At 38.1% G+C, this 26,139-nt stretch overlaps 2 protein-coding genes across 5 annotated transcripts in view; one reads left to right on the top strand and one right to left on the bottom strand.

The window, feature by feature from the left end:
* The first annotated feature begins 4,527 nt into the window (after positions 1–4,527).
* On the top strand, positions 4,528–14,844 carry eps8l3a (EPS8-like 3a). Its single transcript, XM_038279954.1, has 19 exons — positions 4,528–4,625; positions 4,710–4,783; positions 4,868–4,932; positions 5,008–5,166; positions 6,072–6,221; positions 6,305–6,369; positions 6,457–6,536; positions 7,522–7,649; positions 7,758–7,863; positions 7,943–8,016; positions 8,102–8,176; positions 9,979–10,124; positions 10,630–10,813; positions 10,901–10,941; positions 11,019–11,115; positions 11,216–11,320; positions 11,418–11,503; positions 14,241–14,373; positions 14,458–14,844. The coding sequence occupies exons 1-19, from the start codon at positions 4,528–4,530 to the stop codon at positions 14,458–14,460; spliced, it is 1,869 nt and encodes a 622-aa protein (XP_038135882.1). The 3' UTR covers positions 14,461–14,844.
* A 2-nt stretch (positions 14,845–14,846) lies between these two features.
* The window catches only part of LOC119780061 (AMP deaminase 2-like), a 38,049-nt gene continuing 26,756 nt past the window's right edge, over positions 14,847–26,139 (bottom strand). For all 4 annotated transcript variants that reach the window (XM_038279953.1, XM_038279950.1, XM_038279951.1 and 1 more), the window contains 10 exons: positions 25,963–26,092; positions 25,198–25,392; positions 24,980–25,111; positions 24,733–24,896; positions 22,040–22,166; positions 21,801–21,964; positions 21,588–21,708; positions 20,711–20,884; positions 20,128–20,238; positions 14,847–17,092 (listed from right to left, as the gene is read on the bottom strand). In XM_038279953.1, coding sequence (XP_038135881.1) covers positions 16,877–17,092; positions 20,128–20,238; positions 20,711–20,884; positions 21,588–21,708; positions 21,801–21,964; positions 22,040–22,166; positions 24,733–24,896; positions 24,980–25,111; positions 25,198–25,392; positions 25,963–26,092 — 1,534 coding nt within the window. In that variant the 3' untranslated portion in view covers positions 14,847–16,876. The remainder of the gene's footprint in view (positions 17,093–20,127; positions 20,239–20,710; positions 20,885–21,587; positions 21,709–21,800; positions 21,965–22,039; positions 22,167–24,732; positions 24,897–24,979; positions 25,112–25,197; positions 25,393–25,962; positions 26,093–26,139) is intronic.

Here is a 26,139-nt window from a genome sequence, read left to right as displayed (position 1 = left end):
CCACAGTTGTTTTTGAAGCAAAGCCCCGTGTTTTTGTATAAATATTGCTTGCTTTTACCAGTAAACTTCAGTGTCTAGGATATGCAGAATCCAAATAAACGGAATTAAAATGTTTGTAACAAATACCTTCAAGGCAAAAATACTTCTATCAAGTACTGTTGTTGGAGAATTTATCTAGCTTTTAAAATCACTTAACACATTTTAAACCACTCCCTCTCCAAATGGCAGCTGGAGTGATTGTAATTAAATACACTTTTTTTGATCGGAGGGTGATAATGCATTTTGCTCTGTCTGTTGTCTTTTGTCAGACGATCTGAGGTAAATATGGCCCTGTTGCTTGTTACGTCACAGAGGAATCCTTCCTGGTTAATGTTTTATCGACTTTGACAACATTAGGGCATCAGGTGGAAAGATAATAAAGGTAGTAGACATTAAAGATTAGGCGTTTCTAAAATACGCACTTTGTTCTATAATATAAAGAGTCTGATCATTAATTACTTTGGTTTGTTTTCCATTATCCCCTCCTTTTAAAATACACCTGCCCAGAAAAACATCACTAAAATAAAACTGACCTATAAAGCCACATTGAATAATTAATTCCCTCCTTACAATTTATTTTTGGATATTTACATGTTTAAGGATTTCCAATAAATGTTGATATAGAATTATTAGCGACAAAATACAAAAGTTTTTATACGACTAAAGAACTATGACAGCCAGCCAGGTCCTGTAAATCCAGGGAAACTCTAGGACGGTACAGCAGGGGTGTATGGGTACTAGTCCTCTATGCAGCCTTCAAATCCAGAACCCGAGACCTTTGTTGCATGTCTTCCTCATCATTCTTCTTTCTGTTTTTTGTGTCTCTGATCACCACAATTGCACCAATAGGTCACCACAACTCATTATGAGCATAAAAGGGCCAGGAATGACATCTAAAGCACTGCAGACCTCACTGTGTGTGATGATGACCGACGGTGAAACCATGTTAACATGCAATGGTGTTAATAACACAACAAGTAAGGGACTTGGTAAAAGTGGCATCAATAGAAGAATATTAAATAAAATAAAAAAACGATCTGAACCGTGGCATCTGATCACAGAACCACGCTGGAGTTCACTGAAATACTCAGAGCAACCCATTCTTTCCTAGGGTTTGTGTTTAGCAACAGTTTGCATGTCTGATGATTAAATTTATGCCCCTTTATCTATGGGAGGGATGGGAACACCCTATTTCCATGATTTGGATAGGTGAGCTGCTTTCAACAGGGGCGAATTGTAGATCTAAATTTGCATGTGTGATACATGTGTGATTTTTTTTGTGTGGCATTTTTCAGGAATATTCAAGAAAACATATCCTGGCATGCTCACTTCCCCATACTAGGCCCACCAAAGACTGCATGTATGATAGACTGTTTGGTTTATATGACAATACAGTGTTATTATACAGGCAAACAGAACCCTTGGCCACCCTATGACTCTAAATATCTCTGATTAACTAATATGACTCATTAATTTCCTGAATACGTCACTTTGGAACTCACTTGCTAGATACTGTTTACCAGCGCCTGTGATTTACAAGCTGCATGGTTTATAATTGTACAAGAGAGAAGATGACCCTATGTATACATATTGAGTTATGAATACACTTTACTTGCATCATGATTGTATGTTTATCAATGTTTTGATGACTTAAAGGTCTAGTGGAGGATGTTCTTTTTCCGGGTGGTTTATCAAAATAACTGGTCCTCCTAAATGTTAATCATTCTAGCGATATGTTTACGCCCTAAGTGCTCGTCCTAATTTTCACTTACAGGTGGTTAGTCTGACATATTCGAAAAATTGCAAATCTTCTTTTGGAAAATAAGCTTGTATGAGCGATAAAAACAGTAACTTTTAAACACAGGGAGCACAAGGAGAAATGGGCTCTCGCATTCGTTTAAAAGGCGTTCCCTCTAGGGAGCGGGTACAGGGTTGTCCACGTTTGAACGCCGTGTTGAGGATTAAAGCCTCTGCACCTCTGCCGAACCCCATACTTTGGTTAAAAATGGCATCAACATGTTCAAAACTGTAGCTTCTATCCTCATATGGTAAAACTTTACAATAAAGTGCTCAACATTTGATTAACTAATAGAGAACTCCTAGGGAACTGACCAGGAACTGATGTGTAGTTAACCAGTACTAATTGGGAAATAATAAGCTTAGCCTTATGAGACTATACTTAGTTACCAGGCAAACACAGAAAAACTGAGCAGGAACTAATGGGTACTTTACTTTAGGCTACAAAAAAACATTAGTTAAAGGTCAGGTACTAATAACTTATTATTAACTACTTGTTATGATGCTTGACTCCCCAAAGACCATAAAATGATACTTCTATAATAGTTAGTTTTTACTCTAATTTTAACAAACCAGCAGTCTCCTTATAAGCGCTGGTTAGATACCCTTTGGTTCCTTACTAGTTCCTTTTTGCCTTCCCTGGTACACATCTTGGTTACCCATCAGTTCCTGATTAGTTACTTTGTGTTTCTCAGGTAACTAAGCAGGAGTTCTATAAAAAAGCTGGGCTGGGTGTTCACCAGTAAAGTACAGATTAACCACTCACTAGTTCTTTATTACTTCTCCAGGTGTGCTCCGGTATTTTATCAAATATTGTAGCTTATTTTGATAAAATGTTACCACATTTTCCACTGAAAACAAAGACCATTTCAGATCAGATACTAAAGGGAATGCAGCCCCACAGCAGCAGCAACAGCATCCATAGAAACAAGCTTAAATACAACAGAATAAACTTTGATGCTTTCTTTAAAATGTTTTGACCTGAAAATATCAATAGGCCAAAAGAAAATGTGGAACTGAAACCTAATTAGGGGGCAAAACAGCTGCAAATATAATGTTTTTTTTTTCTGTCTCGTGGACACAACATGGCTATTACACATTATTCACTGAATCTAGGTTGATGTTGCATGATTTAAAACAGATTGTTCCTGCACAAACACCTTCTAATATTTACAAATGTTGTTTCTTCAAAGAAAAGGACCATAAAGAGAATCCTATAAGAATGGAAAAGATAACTTATCACAATATTTAACTGCTGTTTTGCAGCCAAGGCTGGAAATATTAATCATAAGGTTGGGGGACTTACTTTTTTCACAAAGTTCCAGGTTGATTTATAATGCTTGCTGAAGAATTTGAGAAATAATTTTCCATTTGCTAAACTTTGCTTTGATATTAAAACATATTTGTTTATCTGAAACAATAGACTTCAATAGAGAAATAACCTGGAACTATAACATGTTTGGCTCTAGGACTAAAGCATAGATAGGATCTTAGGGGTATCTGGATGAATTGAAAGATTTAACTTAATCCAATAGCATGGAGATTGATACATCAAGCATTAAGTGTGCAAGAGGCAAAACAATGATAAAGATTCATGGTAGTGAAGCAGATATTGTTAAGGAAAGGTAAATCAGTAAAACAGAGCACTATTTGCTGAGGGAGTTGTGGAAGATAGCAGGATGCTGGTGTTCTAGGGAGGAGACAATATGGAGCAGCTGAGTTAAAAGGTGAACAGGGAGAGCTGAAGAAGAACTAGTTAATGTAAGACAAATATTAACCTGGTCTGGAACACAAAGTTAACAACAAAAAAACACACACAAAAACTATAAATAAACAAAACAGCATAAATGATTGCAGCAAGATAAAAACTTACAGAGATAATAATTTATTGACTGCGATGTATTTCACTGTGTTCATGTTGAACATAGAGTGAAAACACAAATCAAATCTTCCCAACAGAGTCATCCCACCCTTAAAGGAAAAGGTTGTTCCCTCACAATGTCTTAACCTTTGTGACGCCACACCAAAGCTCACACCCTCATCTGGGATGAGTCGCACACATCATTCTGCTACCGGCAGTGGACTTTGTCTTCTTCCTACATGATGAAGCTTTGGGTTAACGCTGAAATATGAACTGACGCCGTATTGCTGCCTCTAGACTACTGTAGATAAAACGGGTGGAGAGCACCAAGATTCAGCAGGCGAACAGGAAAGGTAGGAAGTCTTCTGTTACATGTCAGCATTAAACGAAGTCTTTTTTTGTCTTTATAGAGTTAAGGATTATTGAACATATCATTTCGTTTTATAATATGCTGACATGAGGAGTAACATTTTGTAAAGTTAAAGAGGAAGATATTCTTCGAACATCCCAGTGTAGCGTATAGTATTTTTTTATTATATAAAGTAGTGGATACCTCTAGCTGAAAGGCCCAACCAAACAGATAACATAAACCGGTGGTTGTTTGGTTGATCATTACACTTATTAACCAGGTTATAATGAACAAAAGACCTTTAATTTAAATTCTGGGTTATACGTTGTATTTTTCAGTCCAAAATGAACAAAGTGGGATATTTTCAGACTGAATTCTGTGTTACATAATCAAGCACACCTCTTGGATTGATCGATTTATGGATTTATTTCAGTGTGCTTTTCAGTCAGCACACACCTTTAATTTTTATGCTCTGGTTTCCATGTTGTTTATGATCCATCAGGCGTCTAAGGACAGGATGTTCAGGAACCACAGCCCATATGGGTCTGAGACCAGCAGCTTCTTTTCCGTTCAGTCCAAGTAGGTCATATTTTCATATAATCTTTTTCATATAATTTTTTTTCCCACTCAGCTCCAGTGTCCTATTGTTTCTCTTTTACACAGTGGCTTTTCCACCATGGATGAATCCGCTTCTCAAATATCAAACATCTCAAGACCCAGCGCAAAGGCTGTTTACTGTAGGTGACAAATCAATCAGCAGGTGATCACACCTATTTATTGATCAATAATCGTTCATGGTTGTGTTTTTTATTGATTAACAGTGCAGAGGCTCCGGTACGCACATTCAGTCAACAAGATGTTGGAAACAATAGAGCACAGAGTGGAGGTATTATAACGTCTCCGTATGCAACTCAGAGTCCTGTAAAGCCTTAAAGATTCATTAATGGTTCATCTGTTGCAGCATTTATTTACTTGTGACCTAAATGGGAGGGATCTGAAAAACATCGCAGATTGTGTGGAGCGTCTGAAGGTTCTGGATCATACGGGTCGCATTTGGGGTCAGGAAATGTCGCTGGAGGTTCATGGTTCAAATCTGCTGCTAAAAGACTTTGAAACAAAGGTAAACTTCTGCCACCGTCCTTAGGAACGTAGGGTCGGATGATGGGGATCGGGTATATAATACAAAGCAGAGGGCAATGAAACCTACTCCACTTCAGTCACACTACACACAACCTCATGTTTGGGTTTTCTTTTGCAAAATATCTAGCAGAGCTTCCTGCTTTGTAACATAATCCCGTAAAAATGTGGACTTTATGTTATGTTATGTTTTGTGCATATATAGATGTGATGGACCCTTAATCAAAACCTATGTATCCTTGATCATCATATAATGAGCATCTTGTGGTAAAGTTTATAAATTAAGTCATTAATATTTAACTGTGATTGGGAGGAGGTAGAAAGATAGGTAGATAGATTTAGTAAAGCCTCGTAGTCCAAATCTCATAAAAAAAAGAGGACAATAAAAAAGTATATGAAAAGAAAAAAGGAAAATACATGATCCGTTAGGAGGAAATCATACCAATGTTTCCAATTTACAGATATAAATGCATATCTCACTTCACTATATCTAATGTTAGTCAATGGGAGGATAATTATATTATTAGACAAATTATAGATTAGAATCCTTAAAACAGCCATCAAAGAGCCGACATTAGCAGACATAAACAGTTCATAAACAGTTCATAAACAGTTCTTTAACACACGTCTTAATGCATCATTATAAGCCGCCTTCAACTGTGTTTAAAATGGCCCTGTTTTTAACAAGATGTATGCACATACTGTATTTATAAAAAAACATTCTTATTGCTACAGTATTTACTATAGAGCAATGTGTCATGTACAGAAAAATCATACAAACAAATCAAATATTAAAACAGCAGATTATAAAAAATGAAATAATACATTTTCTTCGACGCTATTTTGTGATTCTTACCATTCAAACATGAGTTTATTGTGAAATTTCAGGAGGAGCTGGAGACCTTCTCTCTCAGTGAAGTGAAGGAGATTAATTCCTCTCTGGATTCTGAGGCCTTTGACTCTCTGCTCATCGTGTCCGTCCAGAACAGGAGAAAACCAGCCACCTCTGTCCTCCTGTTTCAGTGTGAAGTTGTCAGGGTGAGAACACAGCTTTGGAAGAAGGCCTTTCTAGTGAGCGAGAAAGAAAGAGGAGAGATCTAAACATTTTCTGCTGTTTCCAGGCTGATTATGTTGAAAAGGATCTGAGACGAGCTCTGTTAGAGAAAAGTGAGAGTTCACGCCTCAGGTAAGGTAATGTGCATAGTGACCAAGCATGTGCATGGGCTTATCTACTTTGCGTACTCATTATGCTTTTTGCTCTGTGTTTAAGCAGCAATGGACATTTTGCAGGAGAACATGAAAGAGTGAGACGGACTGATCACTCTGTGCCGCCGTTGACTTCACCTGACAACGGTGAGACCAGAGCTTAGCAGAAGAATATCCCTGTTAAAAAACAACAGCGTTTCTGTGTAAAATGGTTTAATATTCAATAATTAGAAAATAAATCAGATTAACCAACAAGATCTAACAAAAGGAATGCATCTCTAATAACAGAAATTACAATTAATTTCAGTTTGAATTAACTTGCGTTTTATCCCAATAGTGACTGCCTTAATTTATGTCTTTTAAAATTTAATCACTCAGACAACCTAGTTACCGTGCCCTTTCTGACTTCAACAAAATATAAGGTGTGCATCTATGTTCAGCAAATTTGCTCTGATAATCTTACATAAAATTCAGTGTAATAAAATTGCCCCAAAGTCACCTAATTAGTAAAGAATATCAGTGGAAATAAAGCTCTTCAGTGAGAGCCTCACAGCTCCATGGACATGCCATCCCTACTGTGTAACATGGAGGTGGTAGTATCATGCTGTGGGAGGGCCTTGTTTAGCAGTAGTAAAGAGGCTCTTACTAGGTGAAGATGATAATATCTAATTGAGAGGTGTCGCTTTTTTTAACCATTGTATGCTTTAGTAAATATAGAACAGAATAGTATACAATAGCATAGAATAGAATAGAAAGAGGATTTATTGTCACACAGTGGAGGAATTTATGATGTATCAGCAGCAATTTAGGGAAATGTTAGGTTCCAACAGGAGAATAGATACAGTTATTAATGATAGCATACTTAGATTAAATGAGCTGTTGTAAAGGGTTTGATGTTTTGAAAGGGTACATTTTTAATAATATGTAAAAAAAGACCACCTACAAACATAAAAAACAAAATAAAATTGGAAGCAGCGAAGGTTATAATATCTAACAGCGGCTGGCAGGACGGATCTGTGATGATGCTCCTTAGTGTATTTGAGGTGTACTGTACTATAGTATAGTAAACAATACTATATTGGTCATCCAGATGTGTTAAGATCTATTTCAATGTTGCTGCTTCTTCATCTAGGCGAGGATGATTATTCTGAGCCTGAACTGAATCTGCATCGTTACCGGGAGGAAGAGGATTTCCCGACACCCCTGCCTACCACTCCATTACCTCCACCTCGGCCATACACAGAACTGGACAGGGATGTGGTGAGTTTCCTCCATATAAGACGCTTTCTTCTTTAATGGCTCATTATAAAATCTGAGAATAAACAAGGCAAATCAGAATCTAAAGGTTTTCTTTCTCTTTTATTTCAGGACATTTTAAATCACATCATAAATGACATTGAGATCTTCATGGGAAGACTAGCAGCTGCTGAGGCCAAAAATGGAAAGAAAAAGAAGAAAAAGAAAAAAGGGAAAGGTAGGTTATTATAAAACCTTTCAGTAAATCAAAACATGTGCTTATTCACGTAACACTGTATGTCCTCTGATCTATTTAGGAGTAGATGGGATACTGCCTGATGAAGAATTTATAGACTGCCTCCATAAAATCAAATGCGGCTTCAACCTTCTGGTTTGTGTCATTATTTACATGTAGCTGTTATCTCTGATGTGCAATATCTTCACACTCTGATGAACACTTACGTTACGTCTGACAGGGGCAGCTCGATGGAAAGATAAATAATCCCGGCGCTCCAGAGTTCGTCCACTCCTTGTTCTCAGCATTAGCATTCGTGAGTGTCTCCATGTTTTTCTAATTTCTAATTGTTTCTCACTGATCCGAACATTTTAAAATTATGTTTAGGAGGATTATTAGTTATTACAACATGGGCTGCAAGTTTTCAGATTTTTCTTTTTAAGGCTTTTTAAAAGACTCCTTTTTTGTTCATTTTACAACACAGGCCATGTACTGTGCCCTTGTTCAAATTTTTACTCTTTTTTTTGTTGTTAATTAGTTGTTTTGTCACAAAATTTTACTTCATATCAGAAAAAGATAACTCACATAAATACAAAACTTTTATCACAGTAAAACAATTATGTAACTGGCTGCCCTCTAACTCTACGTATGGCCTAAAAAAATGATCAGCAATAACAGGAAATTAGTTTTTATTTTGCTGTTAGAGAATTTGGATCCAATTTTTGTTGAAAAACTTTTCATTTAAAAGAGATTTTAGGAAAAGCTGTGGGTACAGGGTCATGCTGAAGCCGCTTGCTTACTTTTCGGTCTGGACTGTCAGAGAGCCTTTAAAGAACCCTCATTTGCGCCATTTAGAGGCCACTATCAGGTGTGTTATAGATAGTTGTCCTGCTCCAAAACCAAGAAACTTGGGTTTAAAATCACCAATGATGCCTGATGCTTCCAGCAATCATTGCAAACCATCAAGGTCCTGATTTTCAAGCAGCCCAGAGCATTACACTACCACTGTTTAGAAATGTCTTTGTAACTTTGAACTGATGGGTGTTAATGACTTTCTGGTTGCTTAAAATCGCTTAGCCTGCTTTAAGCTGAAAGACTGCTTCTATTTAATTGGTTTCTAGATTCTGTAGATTTGGTAGCAGCTAATGAAGTCTGTAAATTTTAATTCTTAACTGAGTTACAGCTTTATTTAAAAAAAAAGAGTACTATTTTGAAACAATCCACTATATTGGAATGGATTGTTTCCTCTCCCCAATAAAAAAAAAACCTTTTTATATATATAAATTGAAGTATTTAATCAGGCTATCTCTGTCTGACATTACAACTTCTTTTATGATCTAAAAGATCAGATTTGTCTTACCTTCTCATACCATTTTGCCCATGCTCCAACAACATGTATTCCTTATAGATTTTGCAAAAAGGGTGACTTTTAATCTGCAATGTTCATCTTGTTTCTTTCCTGTTTTAGTTTGGTAGAAAGTAAAAATCTGATTAAACAAGAAACTAATTTGCAGATAGTACGGTATAAAAGGATGTCTGAAGCATCCAAAATGCAGCCCAGGATGATGGTGGCTTGTGACCAAAATTAAACAAATGTCAACATTTTCCTCCAGTCAGCAGCCCAGCGTTTATGCAGATAGACGTTTGCTTTCAGGGTGAAATTTAACCTGATGCAGACATATTAGAATATTCTGAAAATCTAAAATACTAGTCATTCCGTAAAAGTAAAAAAAAATAAATAAAAAATCCACTGGACTTAGTTTCCAAGATTTGAAGATATTTCGCCACCTCTCCAGGAAGCTTTCTCAATTCAACTGTTTGGATCCGCAGTGAGTTGAGTCTTTATATAGACAAGGCCTTGTATTGCTTGGAAACATGCAAATGGTAACCGATGAGTGGGTTGTTTGCTTCCATTCTGAAACCTGTCTATGATATTCAGATATTACAGGCTAACAATGGAAGCAAACCAGCCACTCATCGGTTACCATTTGCATGTTTCCAAGCAAATCAAGGCCTTGTCTATTTAAGACTCATTAAAGACTCACTATTCAATACTCCACGGATGCCTGCAGAACCATGACCCATTGGTAAAATCAGTCCATTTTCTTTTTTCTTCAGGTTTGCTCTCACTGCTCTGAATTACTGCCTCCATCCATTGTGGCCCCGCTGTTCACTCCTCAGTGTATCCGTCTCCTGAGTGAAGAGGCCTCCCAAGAGGAGGACCAGCTGTGGCAGTCTCTGGGAGACTGCTGGAATATTCCCAGGTTCCTATTAAACCTGTCACCCTTTTTCCTATGACCCTTTCATTTGAAAGACATGACACCATGAGGAATAGCGCTCTTACATTACTCTTCACTCAGTGCACACTGTAGCATTTAGAGAGGAAGTCTTGCAGTTCCTGTATGCTTCATGATTAAAGCAAATAGTTGTCAACAATTCAGAATCAGTTAACCTTTTACCAGAATACTGCAGCATTCATCCAATATCCTGTAAGAAGAACTTCAAACAAGCAACGAAACCTCAATGCCACAGAAATGATAAAGCGTCAGATGAAGCTACTATGATGAGAAACAGCAGAGAGAACATAAAGTCAGAGGTTTAACAAGCAAATAGCACAGAAATCATCGTCATTTAACATGTTTTACCAAAACAACAGCATTTATTGAAAGATGTGAAAGAGTAAGACAGCAGCTTAAGGATGCATTACTTTCATCTCCGCCTTATGACATCATGACTCATCAGGTGATCTGTTCCTCGTGGTTTTACTAGTACCAAGTGGCCAGAGGAGGATGAGGACATTCCTACCTACATCCTGAAGTTTTATGATGGCTGGCAGCCCCCTGAGGTGAATGCAGAGGCTCCACCAAGAGAGCTGGATAGCAGACAGGAGAGTCCACGGCCTTCAGCAGGCTTTGAACCTTTACAGTCAGAGGGGCACAGCAGACAAGAGCCGGTTAGGTGTATTTTTTAATCAGAGATTATTTTTGATCTGATGAACAAAAGTGACATTTTTCTTTGAATATTTTCATTTTATGTATAGACTTATGCCAAGTGGAAACGACCTGAACGACAAAAATCACAGTAAGTGCATAGATTAGATGGTACAAAGCTTTAAATCTCACAGTTCTAAGCGGTTTCCTTCTTTCTGTGTCTTTCAGGCCTGTCCATGCAAAAAAAAATGAAATGCGAGTTAAGTATGACTTCACGTCGAGAAACCACAGAGAGCTCACCATCACCAAAGGAGAAATAGTTGAGGTGAATTTTTCTATTTTTATTACTCTAAAAAAAAAAAAAAAAAATTCATAAAGAGAACAAATAATCCTCGATTGTCCCATTTGGCTCTCTGCATCTGCAGCTCCTGGACAAGTCAAAGCAGTGGTGGAAAGTGAGGAACAACAGAGGGGAGGAAGGTTACGTACCAAACAACGTCCTGGAAGATGTTGACAGTCCGTCATATGAGGTAGTCAACGCTCAGAAACCATGAAATGATGGTAAAAGAAACGAACCGCTCACAAAGAAAACAAATCAGGACATGTTATTTTTGTATTTTCATTTAGGACTTTCCAGCATCTCCTGTCCTGACGAGGAGATCTAATCCAGCAGAGGTGAAAGCCTGGCTTGAACACATGGAATTTAACAAAATGTAAGTGACAGTTAATTCTAGTAACTATAGGTACAGTAATGATGATCTTGGTCTGAGTAGAAGTTGTCATTAATTGACATGTTTTCCTATCAGTAGAGAAGCTATTTATGGCCCTTATAATACAAAGCAGGGGTCATTGGTGGATTTTTTTAAATATTAAACTAAGCTTTTGTTTTAAATATTTTTCAAATTAGTTTATCACCATATATAATAGTGAAATATCTCAGCTAACATATAAAGACGTTTAATGACATATAGGGTTTCCTACAGAGTCCAAAACTAAACGTGCAACAGATTTATTGAAATCCAATCTTTGCTCTGCATGCTGTTTTTTCTAGAACTCCAAACAGCAGCTGTAGTTCTAGATACCCAACAAGTGGAGCTTCTTTTAGGAGTTTAACAAATACAATATTTATTCATCTTCTATCCTACAACTTTAACTGGAAATTTGAGTAATAACTCAAAAAAGCAAAATGTGAAATTGGTTTGGGGTCCTTGCAATTATAAACAGCTTGACATTTTATGTGGTAGTAAATATATTTCAACATTTAAAGTTCATGTGTTGTGTATTTTAATTCAGATCCTTAAATAAATCCTCTGTAGATGCAGTTACAGCTGCAGCTCTTGGCCTGTCTCTACCAGCTTCTCTTATTTAAACTCTCTTATGTCTGGTCTTTTAGCCCCCTGACACATGACTATGAATATCTCTTTTCTTTAACAAGTTACTGGCTCCAGTTTAAAAACAAGAAGCCAATGGCAGGGTATTCCCACCTCAGTAATTTATGGTGCAGATAGTTTGGTTAGATGCATTTTTATATCTGTTGTCAGATTTTTGCCTCGTATGGCCAGAGCACCCTCCTCTAAACGTTGCTGAGCCCAAAAATGGCAAACTCCAAAAGCGACTTTAGATGCAGCTCTTAGCCTTTTCAGCCCAGTTGGTGGTGGAAACATGACAAAATAGGAAGAAAAAAAATGGCTGGAGAGTGATTGAGCGCTTAGCAAGGAACATTTTATTTGCTCTACTTAAAGGTATAGTAGAGGATTTTTGCAAACTCTACAAAAATGCACATGGACAACCCTGTAACCGCTCCCGAGAGGGAACGCCTATTAAACACATGCGAGAGCATGAACAAGCCCATTTCTGCTGGTGGACGCTCTGTTTAAAAGTTGCTGTTCTGTGTCCAAACGTCCGTCCTAACCACTAAATCCCTCAATCACTATATGGAGCGGTAGGGTCGGGAATTAATACGATTTTCACGATTCAGATTCCCTCATCGATTCTGTGAAACGATTTGATTTCTTATCGATTCTCTTTTCGATTCTATGAAACAATGAACTTGGTAAGTGCACGTTGACATTCGTCTACCTTGGCCTGGGACATTCTATTTCGACCTGCCTCGGTGAAAACAGAAGGCAGTGAACGGGAGCAACCAGCCTCTGAGCCATCCAGGCTTCAGTCATCTAAATCTAATGGAGAAGGCATTCGTTTAATGAAAAAGCATTACTGTACAATTTGGGGAAATATAGTCTTCTCCCCATGATTAAAAAAAACGAGCGTCACCTTTCTCTCGCTCCCTAAACTGCAACTCCGTAGTATATTTAATAACCCCAAAGAGAGGTAGGAAATTGGTTTATTTCCAGAAATGGCATATGATTTACTAGGAACCACATTAAGCACAGCCAGTGATATAAAACTAGCTACTTACAAAAAGATTTGACTTTCATGCAGGTCGTAACTTTAGCTTCAGTCCGGAAGCATCAAAAACACGGCATTCGTTAAAATGTATGCCATGTTGTGTGCGCAGGTGTTTCTGAGTGTTGGATGTATTTCCTCCCACAGATGTAATTGCCACTTTACATACAAACTTTCGATTATTTTACCCGATGGGACACCATTTTTTTATTTTACTTTTCTAGACCTAAACCTGGTCACGTCGTACTTGCGTACTGAATGCCGTGTTCGTAACTTGCTTAAAAATCGTGACGTAAGTGCTAGGCTCTGGTGCTGCCTGGAAATGTTATGAGAAACATTAAGCGAGCTGCCCAACGGTGCTATGGAATTACAACACATGGAACCGGTTTTAGATTTGCATCCCTATAGAGCGGGGTCTATATAGTGGACTTTATAGTGAACTTATTTAACTGACCGTTCGGACAGATGATCACTGCTCTTTAATCCCTTTGGGTCACGTTACTCCTCCACTCTGCGGTGCCTGCAGCATCTTTGTTATTAGTTGTCGCTGTCAGGTAGCGGCAGCCTATGGTGACAGCAAATACCATAATGCTTTGCGAGAAGAGCTGTACATGCAAAGCATTTCGGCATTCCTTTTGAGGCCTTTCTTTTCTTCTCATATACTTCATAGACACTTTATCTCTCACGAACATCTGCAATTTTCAAAGAACCATGTTGAAAAAGGTGAGCTTCAATGACTGTCTGAAACCGTAGCTCACCACAGATATATGCCTGAAAGTCCGCATATGCAGAAAAACATAGCTAACTAGGAATGAGCACGTAGGATGGCAATACGTAAACATATCACTAGAGTGATTCACAATTAGGAGTACCACTTGTTTAGATGATCGACACGGAAAAAGAAAATGCTCCACTACATCTTTAAAGTGCTCTGGGAGTCATACAAGCCAAGTAAAGTTTCTGCAGTAATAAACCAGCTCCTCATCAAGGTTATGCTTTGGTTCTGTTACACATTAACTAACTTGAAGGTTGCTTTTATGGTAGCACTGTGCGCTGCCTGGGCGTCCTGAGTGGCTCCATGCTGCTGGGGATGAGCAGAGAGGAGCTGAAGACTGTGTGTCCAGAGGAAGGAGGGCGAGTCTTCTTCCAATTACAGGCAGTCAGATCCACCCTGGCAGTAAGTTTTAGACATGCTAACTTTAGATTTTGCCCGTCATCTTCTTTATCACCAACCATAACCACCTCTCTTTTTTATCACCAGTGACGCAAGTTAAAGAATCCACCCAGCTGGTGAAGAAGAGGAAAACTTTCTAGATACTGAAAGCAAATAAGAAGCAACTGGCTAGAATAAAGAAGCTTTCATTCACATGTGAACACACTGCACTTTCTGAAAACAGTAATTTATCATATACTTTATGTTAAAAATGTCACATATATATGTCACTATTTTAAGTCACAATGTAATCTCTGTTATGTTTATGAAGTTATGAATCTTAACAATAAGCTGATAGGCAGCAAACCTTCTGCTGCAAAATGATTTCTAAAGTCTACCTTGTTTTGTTTGTGATATTTACTGGGGCAAATATATTACTATAAATAAATCACTAATATATGTTAACTATAAATTAAAGTGAAATTCTGGCACAAGTATTGCTTCAACATGCTTTATTGTTATTATTCAGTTTCTGACAGATGAGCTTCATCAGTCTAAGATGCTCAAGCAATGATGAGGCTACGAATCAACAGGAGTCAGATTGAGCAGAACATGAACCAAACTGTTTAACAACTTACAAAACGATGACATGGAAGCAAAACACAATTTAGATAAAATAAAAGATCATTTCAAAAAAGCAAGCAGAACGGAATCAAACTATGTTAAATTGTAAAAGTAAACAGTAAATCATAAAGAGTTTAATAAGAATATTAACTGTATGGTTTCTCTGAGACAATATAGAATGACATTGTTTTTCTTACTATTTACTGGGGAAATTATATTACTATAAATAAATTACTTAATATATATCACTATCAATTCTTCAAATATTGAGGAAACTATTTACAATTAATTTACTAATTAATTGTAAAGGTTTGGAAATTGTATGGGTGAAGCAAATCAATGGCATTAGCAGTATTTCTAAAATTGGAAACCATTTGTGAGCTGATTCTCGAAAGATCAAAGAACAAACTGCTAAAAAAAAAAAAAAAATCAAGAGGCTAACGAATATCTGCATCAGATAATATCTGGGGAAAAACTCCCTGGCTAACGGTATGCATACTTAAAGGTGTGCTTTGGTGTCTATCTTGCTACTTTAAAAGAAAGAGGAGACGTCACGTATTTGCACAGAAACAGTAAGTCATTGAAACACAAAATGTATAATGGGGTATCATTTGCTGACAGTACTTAACAGGCAGAGCTAAAATACTGTTTCATTACTTAATATTAAAGACAAAATAAACAATAACGAAAAATCTTAAGTTCTCCTTCACATCAAGAGTATTACAAAATGGTCATACTTCTATTTCAGCTATAAAAAACATAAACTCTTAACAACCACAAAGTCCTCTGAGTTCGGTAGACAGCTTCAGCGCATCCTTCAACGGTTGGATTCGTACAAAACAAACACATAAACATCTGCATACTCTACAAATGTGTTCTGACCGATTCCTCTGCTGGTTAAACCTGAACCCCCAAAGTCTGATGAGAGGCAGGATAATGTGGAGTGACGAAAGGAAGGTGTGCTGTAAAAAAATGCAACCATTCCTGGTTTCATGGGGTTAGAAAACCCCCACTACGGAAACGTGCAACAGTCTTCCTTATATCCCTGCACCAGTTGCTCAATTCAACCATGCAGAGTTTGACTCAGGGCTGGATGTAAACAGGGTTTTTTCTGTCCTTGCATACGTCAGTCATGCCAGCATGCAGGAGAGAACTCGAGACCGAGATATAAAGCTTCTTCACGCTGTGACTCTGCAGGCTGGTTTCTGCTCCATCAGCAAGCCTGGTGTGGAGATTCCCACAGAGGATGGAAAGGAAAAAGAAAAAGACATGCACTGCTTCTAAGTAACGACGGAAAGGCACAGGGAAGGCTTTGTTTTCGTGCTTATGAAGAGTTTAGTGCATGCAAAGAACTAAACTGATGTGATCCAGCCCCAACAATGCCTGCAGTGAGCGTTCATCCACATTTGTTTGTGCTCTTTATTATCTCTGCTACATCAAAACTATAACAACAAATAAATGAATTCCTGGGAATATTTACGTTTGCTTTAAGGAATGTTTCTGAATCCAAGGAGATTCACTATAAAAATGCAATTTAGTAAATTATAGCTCTTAAACTACAGAAAATGTTGCACACAAGTAAAATCTATAACTTTAGATAAAGTTATTCTTCTTAAAAAAAAAAATAAAAAATCAACATGTGTGAGAGAGTAAGAGAGAAGAAGCTTAAAGTTCTGAAAATGGGAAATTTAAAGTAATTGGACTGTTTTGAACCCAAACATGATTAACGATTGATAGAATAAAAATGTTGGCAGCTCTGAAACCTTGGCTTTTTATTTGCTGCACAGCTACAGCAGCGCAGCAGACTTCTACAGTGGTGTGTAAAGGCCAGCAGATTTTTCTCTCGCATCATCTTATCAGTGGCATGCTGAGTGGGCTGCAGAGCGGAGGGGAGGTGGGGATTTTAGCGCCCTCCTGAGACGGGGCCCATGGTCAGCGTGTCCTCCTCGTCGATGGCGTCCAGCTCATCGGTCCGCACGGCATGGGTGATGAGGTGAAGCTCCTCGGTGAGGGTCTCAAAGCGATAGGCTACTCGGATATCGGGAACGTTGGTGCGGCGGATGTCGTTGCTCTCAGGACCTTCTTTATAGTAACTGGGGCCAAGCCAGTAGCTCTTAATCTGTAGATGAAAGAAACAACGATTGGAAATGTTTGGAGAGTAGCCGGATTAGTAACAGGACCGTTTTTGGCTCATCTGCATTGCCTATTGCAAATAGCAGACAGAACGCTCTACCTCTCGAGACACTCAAAGTTTGGACTATTCTTTTCTCCTGTAGTTTCTTTCTAACCTTGTCTACCTTGCCTCCATGATGCTGCTTGCCTACTAATATTCCGTAACAAACCTTCTAGGTCTCAATGCAGCAGCTGAGGTGGACTTAAACAGTAGTGTTTCGCCAATGTCATTTTTTGGCCCGATACAGATACCCGATACCTGGCTGTTCAGTATCTGCAGATACCGATACCATACCGATACCATCTGTTTGAATTGATGTGTGTGTATATATGAAGAACTGCATACTACTTGGATGTAAAATAATTGCCATCACGGCTTTGTCAAGCTGCTGCCTACCTTTGTGAAGCAGGAAAAAGGCTAATATGAAGTGCATCCAGGGGTGACAATAGTTAAATTAACTTTTGGCTCTCAAAATAGTATCAGTGCCCTATTTATTGGAACTTGCCGATTAAAATCTATGCTGTGTTGGAGGCCTACATTAACTTTGGGCTCTTCATAAAGGACAGTCTCCAGTCTTTGCCATATTTAGATTTACTATTCATGGAACTGCTAAAGCATTGGGGCCTCAGATGTACAGCTTTTTTAAGCCCCGTCCACACGAAGTCAAACCCTGGCCTAAACGCACAAATTTTTCACCAAACCAGCCTCTCATCCATACGAAGCCGGCGTTTCGGGGGTCTGTAAACAATCGTTTTTTTTATTAAGCCTTCAGAGTGGGAAGATTTTGAAACTCCGTTTTGTGTTTCCATCTTTAAGCTCTAATCGCATTTTTTTTCTTACACGCATGCGTCATAGCGTCGCCTCTAAACACGCATGCGCGACACAGTATCACAACAACAATGGCGCCGTACTGTGTTGAATGGTTGCTGCTCATGCTACTCACCCTGCTGTCTGGCTTACAACAGAATCTTCTTCTTCTGGAATATCTCCAGGAAGAACAGAGCAATAGAGACGACATAGTTCAGCACCTCAATTTGACTGAACCACGAAAATGGACCCGCAGGGCCATTTTCCGGTTTTCCGGTTTGGTTGTTGTATAAATATTACTGCTCATGCCCAACATTTCATTGCCTGTTTTCGCCTATTTTTGCTTTGGCACCACAGCGCCACTTACAGGCCTGGCATACATTTTGCAGCGTTTTCATGCATTTGTGTGGTCGATCACATTTATTTTACATCTCCGTCTTTAAGACAAATGTTCTGGAAAATATTAGCGTTTCGTGTTTTTTTTTTATGACTTCTTGTGGACGGGGCCTTATTCTGCAAGATATATTCTCTCTGGATTCTACAGGAATGGGTTAAATAACACAAAAAAGTAGTCTTTTATCAAGAATATTTATATTTCATATATGGAAAAATTAAAATGTTGCACCTATTTTAATCTGACAATGTCTGTCTCTTTCTGTATAGGGAATATTTGGAGGCTTCAATTGATAGTTTAGAGAGGAAAGGTCAGAATATTGAATGCTGCATTATAGAAACACCAATAAGGGCCCTATGGGATGGTTACACTTAGATGAATTAAATTTATACTTCCCAAATCCAAAAAAAACACACTTATTGATAAAAAAATATATAAATAGGAAAGCGAAAACCTACAGAAACAGGATACACAGAAACACTGGCTGCAGCTGTGTATTGATCAGACTCATTTACTTTAGTTCCCATACCCAAAAGGTAAACATTCCCACGACCAGAATTTCTTGTCTACAGTCATGCAGATGTGTTTCTGCTGGTTAAATCAAGAGGGATGGGAAGCTGTTGGACATTTTCAAACACACTTTTAACAGTTCCTATCTTTCCTACCTCGTCTTAAACGAGTAAACAAGATATCACAGCTGATATCCTCCCCTACACTACGACATTGAGCACCATTCAGTTTGGGCTGCAAAAACAAACTTAAGTATAAAATATTTTGTTTTATCCAAGAATGAAAGTTACACTGCAGATTTCATGCCTTTGTGGATCTAACACATGGTTTGAACCAATTCATTCTCTCGACAGATATGAGCAGAAAGAGACCAAACTTAGCTCCCCTTTTTGCATCAAAAGTGGCTTATGTTTTTCTGAATGATTTTTTTTCATAATAATAAAGTCTTGATGTGAATGTGCGGTCTAAAAATGATCTACACAGGGCAGGAAAGCAAGCTTTCTTTCCCATACAGTCGCTTTCAAAAGAGTTCATACCCCTTGAATTATTCCACATTCTCCCAGATAACAATCACAAACAAAAACATATTTTTATGACATTTAGTAGAAAGAAAACAACACAAGACTTTGTTTTTATAAATAAGAAACTGAAATGTGTATTCAGCCCCCCTGACTCAATAGTTTACGGTAAAAAGTTACTTTTTCAATGCTGCTATTGATTCCTGTCTGTCATTTTTTTACATTTCTGGCAGAAAAAAATAAGCTTGTTACAAAAGTGAACAAATAGGGAAGCTAAATAAAGAAGGTATGTATTCTTATGTCTCATTGTATAATTCAGCTACTGCTTGCATTTATTTATTAGCTCTACTTATTGTGCATATGACTGTATGCCGATCTATTTAGTCCTGTATTTGTTTTAATTATATCATACTGGGTCTTCCATACATGGATTACTTTCTTTACTGCAGCTGCAACTCCTCCAAACACCCTTAAAGTTTGTAAATTCATTAATCATTGCTAACATTAAAGGAAAAAAGCTATACTATATCCTAGTGGTGGGGCACTATTAGAATGCCTTATCAAGTTAAACACAGGGTCTGTAATTAATTAATTGCAATTAATCGCATTTTAAAATCAAACCATATTAACAAAATAAACCACCACAATTCAAAACAATTTTTAAAAGCTATACTACACATACAGAGATATTTCCAAATATGCTTTTTATTGCCTCCTTTATCACAAGTATTGGTGAAAATAAACCAACTCACTCTGTGGGAAAATCCACTCATCAGAACACTATTTCTTGCCAGCTCACACATGTCACAGGAGCTCAGTTTCCACACTTGAGCTGCGATGCTGTATTCTTCCATCAGTGGCTCCTAGAGGGAAAATATTAAAATCCATATTATTGTTTATTACACATTCAATAACCTCAAAGGGAAACAAAATATGTCATTATGGACATCTCAAATTAACTTTTTCATTTGGAATATCGATTCTATCGATATTAACATTGCAGCTTTGAGTATTGACTGATATGAATATTGACTGATATGATAGAAGGACGAATCAAACATACTTTTATTACTTATTTTTTAGTTTAAATTTTGCAAGACTTGCTAAGGTAATATTAGAGTCAGCAACAATAAATATTAGAACAACTGACCCATTTACTATTAACCAAGGCTTACATAAACTTTAATCAGAAGCACATGGAAGCAGAGTGTTTTTTTATCAGCCTGCTTATATTTGAGCCTTTAAGTGCAGGATATATTCTAATAAATGTTGGATCGGGACATTCGTAAGGTTCTCACTTTTGTGTGACTGGATTATTTGTGTGGACAAACAGACCTTAGTGAAGTGGAACTGAAGGGGATCATCGGTAGACAGAGAGATCATGAGGCCTCTGGACAGATACTCCATCAGGGGGTTGCGGTGGTAACTGAGGAACAGGCTGTTGTTGCTCAGAGGGGACATGGCAATGCCAACCTGAGCCAGGTAGTAGAGATACTGAAGCACAGGAGCCTAAAGCAGGAAATGAGACGAAGAGGGTAAAGTTAAAACAACTTTTACCTTCAATACAGCTGAAAAAAAGACAGATTTGTTGCCCCTATGAAGACTAAAGTGACACCTATGATTAGCTCATAAAAAAAAAATCAATGCAGCTATAACAGAATATAAAGCCAATCATTTTAATCTGTCTCCAAATCACAAATTAGCCTTTCCTTTAACTCTGAACAACCAAAAAAATGGATGCTTGGATAAAAAAAAGACAAAAAAAGGTATCTTTATCATTTATGATAAGTGTATCCTTCCTATTAGGCACAAAAATATTATTTTTTTTAAGTTTAATTTCCATTAAGCTTGCTAAGAAATTAATTAACAGATGAATAAAGTTAGCACCAAGGAGATAATTTAACCAATTCTTATTCACATGCGATTAAAAAGAGCAGGTTTAAACTAACTTATACCCTTCTCAATGATCACTAGAACACCTTTATTGTTAATAAAGCCCCTTATATGATTGCTGCTACATGTTTCCTGTATTGTTTGTTTGTTGATTTATCAATGGCGATGAGGATGGAAGGCCCTCATTGCCATTACCCTAATCTTTACAGTAGCTACTTACAGTATCCCATTCCTTTTGACAGTCAGAAAACAAAAATGCAGGTTAGACTTAATGGTAACTTTAAACAAATGGTTGAGGCTCGCTGTGAGCCATTCTGACCTTTCTGAGCAGCAGTCCATGGGAAATGTTCTCTGACAACATGAAGCCTGACACCAGGTGGTGGATCGGGCCTGCTTCTCCACAGTGGGGTCGCAGAACAAAGGTATGAAAGCCTCGTCGTCTGTGTTACACAAAAAAGACTCAGATTTGAGAATCATTAGGTGTAAAAGAATGATAAAACTAAAGCATCTTGTTTGCTGGCGTATTTTGTACCGTCGCAGGTGGTTCAGCACAGTCATGTTGGCGTAGGTGTAGTAGAGGTAGTAGGAGTAGGGGGGGTTGTCCTCCTCTGTCCAGTCAGCAGGGAGGGGACTGTCCAAGTTAAAAATGTGGTGTTCGGGTTTAGACTCGTCGTCCACGCTGTCAAAGCCCACAACCTATCAGCACGCAAAAACATTGAGTCATAGCCCTTAGGTGTGGCCCATGAGAATAGCTTATCGGGACACACTCACGTGTTCCAGGAAGAGATGCAGCTCTGGGTGGCTCCCAGGATCTATGGTGACTTCAAACAGAGGCATGAAGATGTTCTCCAGCATCTCCTGGAAGTTAGCCAGCTGCTTCTTGGTGTGGTACACGTCACTGAAAAACAGGTTTAACCAAAACTGTAATTTCACATTACGATTCTGTGTTTGATGAGTTCTTAAAAGAAAAAAACTATTTTGGAAACGAAAATAAGCAATATTAAGCATAACCAAATCCCAGATAGCTTCTCCCTTATTTTTCAAAGCTGATAAGTCATTCTAAATCATAGCGTTTTGGGACCTTTTTGTGCCAAAGGTAGTAATACTGTGAGTACGATGACTATATAATGTTGTGAAATAAAAAAAAAAAAATATATATATATATATATTTTTTTTTTTTGACAAAGTAGACCTTTCTAACAGAACTGTGTCCAATGGTACAATTAGTAGCAAAAATAGAAAATTATGAAGTGAGCACCATGTTTGACCCAAGATAAAACAATAAACAAATTTGACATTAATTTAAAGAGATACGGCTCAGATAAAAACACAGATCATATCACAGTGACATCAGCCAGAACAGTATGTTAACAGCCAGACCAAAGAGGCAGCAGCAGTTTCTCTGGTAAGGAAACATTTTTTTTAAAAGGTCTCTTAGGAAGTGGTTAATAAACTAAATAGGTAACAGCTTCCTGTAAACGTCTCTCCCCGAGTCACGGAACAGCTTTAGCTTGACAGGACCTTTTAGGACCAAACAAATGTTGGGAGAAAACTAACACCAAAAACAAATATAGAGTTTAAATGGCAGCCATGTTACTGTAGTGCAGTTAAATAATAAATAAAACAGACAGCTTATATAAAAAAGCTGTAATCTTTAGCGTCTCTATTTGCTGTGGTTTGATGTTCAGAACAGCTGCATGGTTTAATAACAGAGACTATTCTGGTTTTGAGAACAGTTTTTGTCCGCACTGCCCTGACCTTCAAACAGTCTTGGTTTCCCACAGAGTGCTTTAACCCCCTGGGGGAGGATGAAGATTTTCTTGGTCTCTGACCCTGATCTCCAATAACTTCCTCTCCCTTATTCGAATAGTAATCACCCAAGTCTTTATATTACGAGCTCATCATTAAGCTGAAAATTAACTTGTTTTTTATTTGATGATAATTTTTGCTTTGATGTTATGCTACGTTCACACATGCTTGATGTTCATAAAAGTGCATCAAAAGGTCCTGCAACAGGAGAAGCGCATCTTCACCTGTCTGAGCAGCTGAAGCAGAGCCACAAGAGCTTCTGAGGCGCGTGACACACTTCACAAGCAGCAGATGCTGGAGTTGGAAAAATTTAACTTTTGCTGCTCGACACGCTCCATGAACCAATCAGAGAAGCTGATCTGGGAGCTTGCAGGAAGACGAACACAGCAGTGTTCATGCCGAGAGCTATGATCACTCACCTGAAACAGTTAACGCCTAAATTAACTAAAATGTTTAAAACTTCCGGCAAAATATGCTCACTTTCATTATTCTGGTGCCTGCAGTTTGTACCATGTACCTAAAAAAACGCTAACATCTACTTCCAGTCAGCACTTATAGTAGTGGAAACCCCCAGCTGCTGCTGGGAATTCCCAATGATAGGGCACCGCCAGTATGTGAGGGTCTGAGCGGCTCCGACAGCCAAATAATATATTAAGGCAAGATCGTAATCATGGGTTAGGGTTTTTACCCACTTATCGAAAACAAATATAGCAACGCTGCTCACTGCCATTGAACACAAGAGCAGAAGAGGCCTCAGGTGCATCTGGACAGACTTTGCTGGATGCGCTTCAGGAGCATCTTGAGGTGCGCCTGACCTTTATGTGCACAACTATATAGCATATAGTACAACCAAATGAAGCAACAGGTGCTTTTTGCTGCATGGTGTAAACGTTGCATAAGGTTTACCTTTAAAAATGCAGTATCAGCATCCTTTAATATCCTTTATCTGTGTTACAGTTTTCTCAAACTTAATTATTTTTTAAACTCAGAAAAAGTTTAAAAAATAATAAGTATAACCAATGTAAGAACAAACTGAACTCAAGGTTAAAAAACGTAATCTAGGACCCTCTGATTCAGTTTGTTACGGTTGCTTTACAGCTTCATCTTCTTAAAAGTCTGCCACTGTCTGTTTTTATTGAATTTTGAAATTATTTAGTGAAAACAAGAGTGGAAGGTTCGATAGGGCAGAGTTTCAGCCTCATCGTGCGTCCTGCGTCGTGTAGTATAACAGGGGGTAACGAGCGGCGATCAGCCTCTCATGACCACCTCCTGATCAGAAATCGTGATGTCGGGAGAAAATAAAACATGTTCGAAATTCAGTCGGCCGTCGTGAGGTGCTTGCGGACAAATTCTGCTCTATAAGAAGAGCTACAAGGGTCTACAGGCTGATTTACCAGAAAGTTTGAGCTGTAGCTGCGTGCAACGATTGAAAATATAGCACAGTGTATGCTTTGGAAATGTACATATTTTACGAGCTAAAAAAAGTTACATTTGCGATAAATAGTCCTTCAAAGTTAGTGAGAATCTAGTAATGATATACGTAGCACAACTTAGAACACATAAGGTTTAGAAATTTGGTTTCTAGAATTTTATGTGCGTTTATGAATCATTTCCATCTCCGCCTCAAAATAAAACAAATCTGGAGAAGCACTTACAACAGACGGGGCACCTGAATGAGCCAGCGCACATTATCAGAGTACACTCTATGCTTCACAGCCCACTCTGCCAGCCTGTCCCATTCGTCTCTGGAGCGTCCATAGATGGACAGTCGTAACTCAGAGTTCTGGTATTTACTCTCCTCCAAGTCATACATCACCTCCTGGGGGAACAAAAAAAGTCAACAGGTTTAGATTTGTGTCGGGAAATTGTGTGGTAAGGCCTTACACCTAAATTACCTCCCACCTTAACTATATGTGCAAAGTATTTTCCTTCCACGTAGTTGTCTGTCTTGATGAAGATCTCTCTGAGGATAGACTCTCCAATCGGGTTGTATTTGGAGTTGAACTTATCAAACCGATGAAATGTGTTTCTATCCTGTTAAAGTAGAAAGTTTGAAAAGAACCCTCTTTATGAATGAGTTTTGTGTCTATTCAATTTTCCATAAAACTCTGACCACTCACCGCATGCATGTCCAGTGTGTCTACACTCAGATCGTACGCTGTCAGGTTCATGGTCTCAAAAACATCTCTCAGGGTCTGACCGCGTCCCCGCTCTACATGAACTATCTCGTCAGGGTATTTTTTCATGGCTTTCTTGATGAATCGCAGAAGATGCTTCTGGTTCATGCAGGATGATGCGTGTATGTGAGTATCCACCTGGAGACAAGATGAGAAAGAACGCACAATTCACAGCAGCAATTCAAAACATTTAAATGTCAAGGCACTATGAATAACAACTAGATCCAAATCATATATAAACAAAAATCCAGGATTTCGAAATTCCCCCCGGACATTTTTTTAACTATGAAAAGTAGGACATCTGGTCACTCTGCCATTACAACAAGTTGATGTTTCAGTGAATGAGTGCTTGTTGCTATGATGCGTCTTTGCTCAGCAACTTCGCTCATTGTAAACCAACAATTAGCTAACAGATCATCTAAATATTCATGAGCATACCATAAAAGGAAGAAAACCTGTCGTTTCATTCTAGGGCTTTTAACCAGGCTTGCATTAGAGCTCATAGAACAGCAAATATGCCATTTTCAGCCCAACCAATGTTACACAACCTATTCAGAGACCTTAAGGACCAGCAGCAAATACCCTAAATAATCATACTGTGACCCCTTTAATGAATAAAAAATAGGCGCCAGTTTTATATTTTTTTGAAATCCATTTAAAAACAATACCACTGAAGTTGGAAATAATTTTTGCAACAGCAGCTCTTGCCTTTCGGATGTTGTAGAAATCTCTGTGAGGGACCCTCTTTTGAGCTGCCAGCTCCTTTAACTCATTCAGAAGGATGTGCATCTGAAATTTGGAGCTCAAGTACTGCAGGCGGCGGTAGCAAAAAGATTTCCTGGAAACACAGGGAAGAAACGGGTTTTAATTTGAACTTAATAAAAA

This window comes from Cyprinodon tularosa, unplaced genomic scaffold (assembly GCF_016077235.1).
Source record: "Cyprinodon tularosa strain WSP-4 unplaced genomic scaffold, ASM1607723v1 ctg154, whole genome shotgun sequence".
In the NCBI taxonomy this organism is placed as follows: Eukaryota; Metazoa; Chordata; class Actinopteri; order Cyprinodontiformes; family Cyprinodontidae; genus Cyprinodon; species Cyprinodon tularosa.
Note: the sequence above shows the minus strand (reverse complement) of the source record. Positions and strands in the feature narration are given on the sequence as shown.